Below are 6934 nucleotides of genomic sequence, written 5' to 3'. Positions count from 1 at the left end.
ATGGGGAGCACCAGCCTGCTGCTCCTTGTGCTCATCCCGGCAGGTAAAGGAAAACAGACTATGATGCCCCTCCAGGGGAGTAGGGGCTCAGTGGGGAGGACCCATGAGGCGAGGGTGTCTGAGCACAGACGCTCCTGGGCTGAGCAATTAGATGCTGAGAAGCGGCAGGGCATAGGGTCTTGAGACAGCTGCGGTGGGTGGCTATGTACAGAAAGAGGAAGTATGGCCTAGTGGTTAGTAAGTATGGCCAAGCTGGGGCTTGGCAGAGCTGGGTTCAATTCCCAGCACTGTCCCAGATGTGCTGCGTGACCTTGGGCAAGTTGCTTCAGTTCTATGCCTCAGTTTCCCCTGTGTAAAGGGAGGGATGATAGCCCTGCCGCCCAAGGGGGTGTAAAGAGAAATGCTTCAAATGTCAAGCAGCGTTCTGACAGTGGCCATTGACTTCAGTGAGGCCAGGATTTCCCCCCATGCTCCTGAGCATAAGTACCTCAAGAGAGGTCTGATCTACTGCCCTCTATCTGGGAGCCAGGTAGGGCTGAGCTTTAATCCCAGCATCTTCCCCATGACCTTGGGTGTACTTAGGGCCTGTGCCTCAGGCTGGGGGAGAGATGTCACCTCCCGGCCCGTGGGCGCAGCCCCTGTGGAAGTGAATGGAGCTGCGTCCAGTCGGATTTGACCCCGAGGGGACGACTCGTCTGAGTCAGGGTTGCATAATCCAGCCCCTGGTGCGTCTCCCCAATGCTCTGACATAGCCATTCCCAGAGCCCCATGGTTCCCTGCCCCTTTGGGAATCCTTGCTTTGCCCCCCCATCCCCCAAGATCATCCATTTTCGATGGTGGATTCTTCCTCCCGCCCCCCACCCAAACAGCTGTTTGGTTTGGGACAGGTGCCCTGGGGAGCTGGATTATCGGGGGGAATGAAGTCAAGCCCCATTCCCGGCCCTACATTGCTTCCATCCAGCTGGATGGCCAGCACGTCTGCGGGGGATTCCTGGTCTGGCACAAGTGGGTGATGACGGCGGCTCACTGTGTGATTCCCAGGTAAGTCACGGCGCTTTGGGGGACCCCATTTGGCCATGATGGCTGCATTCCCCTAGGATGTGAAATAAACCCTGCTCCCCTGACATTCACTGCAAGGGGTGGAAGATATCCTGCCCCACTGCTCAGCTCAGGGACCTTCCCAGGAGCCCTCAGCCCAGCCCAACAAAGCTTAAGCACCTAGTTGAAATCTCTACCCTTGCTGGGGACACAGGTTCAAATCCCAGCAGGGGCAGCTCAGCTCCTGCCCCTTTCAGGTGGGCATGCCCCCCATTTTGTGCTCCCATCCCCTTATTTTCTCTGGCCTGTTCCTGGCTCCAGCCCTGTGCCAGGCAGGCCAGCCCCGGGTTGATTTCAATCCCTCTCTCGTTTCAGACACTCCCCCTCCTTGCGTGTCGTGCTGGGGGCTCACTCCCTGAAACACCAGGAGGCCTCTCAGCAGATCTTCAGCATCCGGGAGTCCATCATGCACCCACACTTCAATGCCCGGACGGTCCACAATGACATCCGCATGCTGGAAGTGAGTTGCTCTGGTCACAACAGGAGTTTCCTTAGATCCCTGGTGGAAACAGAGAAGCTCACAACCTTGATGGAAACCTTCAGCGGCTCCAAAATTCTCAGAGTTTAGAGAGAATTTTCTTTTTCTTTTTTTTTTTTTGGGGGGGGGCGGGAAATCAAACTCCCATCTTCTGTTCCTTACCCTTCCATCCTCCACCCCCACTGGGAAATCAGGCTCAAATTTCCCCCGGGTCTGATGACCATACTAAAGCCAGCAGAGGTCACAACAGGGCTGAATTGGACCCACTGCAGCAAATGCCAACCAGAGGGTTAAATGACTAATCTGTTGATGTCACGTTCACATTAAGAGTGCAGCCCACAGAGCTGGGAGGCAGGTATTTGTGTGGGGCCCAGATCAAAGCCGCTCAAAGCTGGTGGGTTCAAAGGAACGTGAGTGGTTTGCATTGGCCTTAGGTGAGACTGTGGAGGAGGAGGTGAAATACAGGGACAAAAATGAAGTCGGTTTCACTGTCATGTTGCAATCCCGGCTGTCCCCAGCCAGGGCCTGGGGTTCCCTGGGACACAGCAAGGGGCATTGCTGATGGCAGCCGCGGGACAGCCCGACATAGTTCGGCGGCAGCAGGACAGAAGCAGCCCCAGTACCAGCCCCTGTCTCCTGTCTGAAGGTGGCACAGGAGTCGGGATGTGGGTCAGAACAGGAAACGCAGCCCTGGGCGGAATGGAAAAATCTCTCCCCGCCACCTGTGCAGTGGAATGAGGGAGTCTCCGGAGAGGAATAACTAAATCAGCCACTAGGTGGCCTTACAGCTCTGAAAAAAAATAAATTCAGCCCTCTGCAAGTCTGGGGGCTTTAGTGGAGTTGCACCCGCTTTCCAGCCAAGCTGGATCTGGCTCCTGGAGTGTGGAGGAAGGCAGGGAGCAGAGGCTCTGAAGGATGGATGGCTGCACCATCGCTGGCTTGACCCGAACCCTGCAGCGATCACATTCCACGGGTTCTCTTTGCGTGACTTTGCGAGTCAGCAACTTTAGTAAATGGGAGCCGCTGGGTTGCTGCTTTCAACAGCGTGTGATGCTGAGACAGGCTCCTGTGCATTCGAAGAGGCAAAACCAGAGCTGGGTGTGTGTGTGGGTGTGGGTGTGGATAAACCAAGAAATGGGACTGTATTTGTATCACAGCCCCCCAGCAGTGATTGAACCCAGGGCCGCGCCTGTCCTGCCAGCTCCACTGGCTAGGCGGGGCAGCTATAGGCTCGTGAACCTCTTTACATGATTCAGCCACGAGCACGAGACAGACGCCCCCCGAGTATTAACATGGGTCACGTTTGCTCTCGTCTCCCCAGCTGAACAAGTCGGCCATCTTTACCCAGTTTGTGAAGCGGATCAGGCTCCCCCGACCCAACACCGACCTCTCTCCCGGGGTTGTCTGCAGAGTGCTGGGCTGGGGCGACACCTCCAATTTTGGCACCATCCCCACCGAGCTCAGGGAGACCAAGACGACCATCGTGGACAGGAAGATCTGCAAAGCGCTGTGGGTGGGTCACGTCAACGACGACATGCTGTGTGCGGCCAGCCTCAACAGCACCCTCCAGGGGGTCTGCTCGGTAAGCGCCTTCTCCTCCTCCAGGCGCCCCTGCGGAGCCCACGCTGCCAAACCCAGCTTTGGAGGGAAGCCTGAAGCTGCTTCCGGCGCCAGTCCATAGCTGGTGCTGTGATCTTCCCCACCGTAGTGCCTTGTCCGTGCCAGCCATGACACCTGCAGGATCAGATCCATGCCCGCTCCGATTCCAGCACTGAAGTTCTCCACCTGGTTTGGTCAGTTCCAGCCAGAACTCCGAGTTTCCTTCCAGCGCCCAGTCACCCAAGTGGTTTTTAGACTTCAGTGTTGTGGGATAGTGCCCTGTAGGACCCCAGCAGTGTGGCCTTTCACACCCAGCACAACACCCATCCATGCCTGGTAAGGCTACTGCCACAGAAACTTTCCCCACACTGGTGGTTTGCTATCTGGAGTGCAGGCAGCAGCGCTGTGCCTCTCGAGGCCAGGCCAGGAGTCAGGGGAATAGGGAGCCAGGGAGAACCCCAGGGTCTGTCTGCATCCAGCAGCCTCCTTCAGTAAAAATCCCCTTTATATTCACTGCAGTCCAGACCTGACCCTTCTCTTCTGCCTAGGGTGATACAGGGCCAGCTCCAGGCTTCGTTTTGATTTCCTAAGACTTTCCTCTTCCTTCAGACTTAGCTAGTCTCGTCCTTTACTAACAGGTTTCCTCTTGCATTGTAGGGTGATTCCGGGGGCCCCCTCGTCTGTGGGGGCAGGGTACATGGCATAGTCTCCTTCTCCGGGCAGAGGTGTGGGAATCGCAGGTACCCAGACATCTACACTCGGATTTCCAAGTACATCTCCTGGGTCCAGGATGTGCTGAAGCGCTTTTAATGCTGGAGATGAGAGCTGTGGGGGCTCCTTGTGTGACAGACATTCTGAAGAGGGGGGAGTTGGGACTGAGAAAAAGAGGGAGGGATCTTTCTCTATTGGGCAGTTAACATGCATTTCACTATAAAGTCTATGGGGTCTGGTGTTCAGGATGGGGGGAATGTGCATCAGGACTCCTGCATTCTATTCCCAGCTCTGTGAGGGACACGTGGTCTAGTGGCAACTAGCAGTCAGGGCTTCTGTGTTTTATTCCCACTTGCCCACTGACAGCTCTTGGGGTGAGTCCCTTCCTCACACTGTGCCTCAGTTTCCTCATCTGTAACATGGGGAGAAAGGTACCTCCCTCACAGGGCTGTTGAGCGCCTCATGAGTTAGTATCTGTGAAGTGCTTGGAGATGCTCAGGTGAAAGGGGTAGACAGGTGATGCCCATGATCTTGCCTGAGATATTTCAGGACAAGCCTAGCTCTCTGGACCCACAGTTCCCTGTCCTACGCAGCCTCACGAAATGGGTGTACAGAAGGATACATGCCTTTCCCAGACTGCCTGGAGGATCATCACCTAATCTATGTATCCTGCTTGATGTAATACAACAGCCCAGGTGGGTCAGCTGCACCCAGGATTGAACTTGCAACCTTTGGATCTAAGCACACAGGCCTCTATGGACTGAGCTAGAAAAGCCACCTCTGTGTCCACTTCACAAACCTCTATGTAGCCCAGCCACTAGCGGTGACACAGACCCCCACTGTTGGCCTCAGTTACACCGAAACCCTTTTCACTGTGCTGTCCCAGACAGCCACCCCAAGGCAGCGTGGGCCCCACTCTCACGCTGACCAGCATCAAAGCCTCTGGGCCCGCAACGCTGGAGCGTTCCACTTACACACCTCTGCCCAGCTGGCACCTGAAAACCTGGCAGAGGCTGATCCATCCTGTTACCTCCATTGACACCTGCCCTGTGGTCTAGTATCCCTCCAGCCATCACCCTGCAGGGACAGAAACGCTTCGCTGGGAGAAGCTGGAACCATCACTGCTTGCGCCTCAAAAACGGGTTCCTCCCCGAGCTCGGGCCCCGTTTGTTTGCCTCTGCTGCCTTTGGAGATTTCCAGCCTAAGGAGGCAGCGGGGTGGAGCTACAAACAAGGAGCCTGCCCAGGCCTCTCCCCAGCCCTGTGTGCAAGAGGCAGCCACATGCTTGGTCCTTGCAGCCCTGGCATGCACGGGGTGAGCCCTCTGCACTAGTAGGAATTGAGGAGAAGGGGTTCATTGCACCAGGATAGCTGGGACACCCAGTCTGGGCCTGTAGCTGGGGCAAGCCTTGGAGCAGATCCTCAGGAGCAGTGACTCTCCAGCTGCACTCCGTGTTAGGGGGTGGGTGCACCTGAGCCGGGCCAGGGGTCAGTGGATCAAGGGGGCAGGTCTCACCTCTGGAGCCAGAGTAAGAGCCCGTTGGTATGCCCGTAGCGCAAGAAGGGACCTGCTGCTCTCTGGTCTGCCAGCAGGGGGCGTATTTGGCTGCATTACTTACAGCCCGATCCAAAGCCCACAGAACTCAGCGGAAAGAGCCCCAGCACACATCTACCCTGCAAGGAAAGGGGCCGGGATGGAGACAGCCTCGCGGCATCAAGGACGAGCACAGGCATAGCCTGTGAATGCGACGACGTAGCATTTGTCTGGCTGCGGCTAGGGGGCACTATGCTGCTAGAGACACTATTTCAGAGGCGACTGACGCCCCGTCCCTTTGTAACCCGTAAATAACCTCTGGCAACAGTCAGGGTGTCAGGTTAACCGCTAGCCCATACCCCCCTTCCACAGCTAGGTATAGAGCCAGCAATCCTGCCCCCCCCCGGCACCCCAATCCTGCTGAAACCACTAGATCACACTGCCTCCCCCAGAACTAGCAACAGCTGGAGACTATACACCTGTAGCTATTTATCCCTCAGAGGACCCAAACATGAGAGGATACTTGGCCCGGGGAGGATAAGTTGGTGTGTCAAATTCTTGCCTTCTGTCCCGCCCCTCTCAACTTCTCTCTGCAGTTTCCATTGCTTTCTCCTTCACTTCTTGACTTAAACTGTTGGGTAGTGTTCCGGCAAGACTGTTAAACAGCTGCCACCTTCCACCCCAGAGGTGGGTGCATCCCAGTGGTGGACAAAATGATCAGTATTTCTTACTTCTCCCAGGGTGGGGGTGTGCAAGTTAATGGGCTCATGGCTGTAAAATGCTTGGAAATAAAGAGCACTGAGGGGATACAGCCTGTCTGCAATGATTGACAGGTCTGCAGTCCTTGGGGAGGGTGGTTGTGGCTTGCAGGTGTGGCTGGTGTCCCATTAGGCCTAGACTTAGTCCCCCTGCCATGCAAGGTATCGTACTCCAGATATTATTTACAGGCATTTCTATGGGCACCTTGTGGATACTAACAAAATTAGGCCTCCCAGAAGGATTATTTACTCCTGGGGAGTTCTGTGCCACTATGCATGCACAGAATTTATGTCCCCCGCAGATTTATTTGTTTCCTTGTAGAACAATGACTTTCTGATGAGGAAGCAAAGGGAAGCCACAAGAACGGTCATGCGACCCTCCCCAGCAGTATGTTTTGGGTGACCAGGGCAACTGGCAGAGAGGTAAATCACTGTGGGGCAGGAGGCAGAACTGGGGGAGACCCGGCTGGTGGCTCCTACCCTGCGCCAGGCTCAGCTGCTAGTCCAGGCTGGGCTGGGGAGGACAGGACTTCCTCTTCCCCTGCAAGGCAACCAGGGCCAGGTCAGACCTACCCCCAGATTTCTCCCCCGGCTGCAGGAAGCTCTGCCAACTTGCCCCCCCCCTCCAAACATACTTCCTGCACCCATTGTTCCTCAGCTGCAGGGGGAAGGATCCCTGTACAGGGAGCTGCTCCCCGATCTGCCCAAACCCCATGCAACCGGATCCCCTCATATCCGGACCCTCCTGCCAAGCCTC

At 56.0% G+C, this 6934-nt stretch overlaps 1 protein-coding gene across 1 annotated transcript; it reads left to right on the top strand.

Moving 5' to 3' along the window:
• PRSS57 (serine protease 57) lies at nucleotides 1-4198 on the top strand. Its single transcript, XM_078850591.1, has 5 exons — nucleotides 1-43; nucleotides 870-1041; nucleotides 1414-1558; nucleotides 2898-3158; nucleotides 3833-4198. The coding sequence occupies exons 1-5, from the start codon at nucleotides 1-3 to the stop codon at nucleotides 3983-3985; spliced, it is 774 nt and encodes a 257-aa protein (XP_078706717.1). The 3' UTR covers nucleotides 3986-4198.
• The last annotated feature ends 2736 nt before the right edge of the window (nucleotides 4199-6934 follow it).

Source organism: Lepidochelys kempii, chromosome 25 (genome assembly GCF_965140285.1).
Source record: "Lepidochelys kempii isolate rLepKem1 chromosome 25, rLepKem1.hap1, whole genome shotgun sequence".
In the NCBI taxonomy this organism is placed as follows: domain Eukaryota; kingdom Metazoa; phylum Chordata; order Testudines; family Cheloniidae; genus Lepidochelys; species Lepidochelys kempii.
This window is presented reverse-complemented; position numbering and strand designations above follow the sequence as displayed.

Excerpts from the sequence above, each read along its gene's own strand:
- PRSS57 (XM_078850591.1), top strand. The coding sequence starts at position 1 with ATGGGGAGCACCAGCCTGCTGCTCCTTGTGCTCATCCCGGCAG. Across the intron at positions 44-869 it reads CCTTGTGCTCATCCCGGCAG|CTGTTTGGTTTGGGACAGGT; the intron begins GTAAAGGAAAAC and ends CCACCCAAACAG. Across the intron at positions 3,159-3,832 it reads CCCTCCAGGGGGTCTGCTCG|GGTGATTCCGGGGGCCCCCT; the intron begins GTAAGCGCCTTC and ends CTTGCATTGTAG.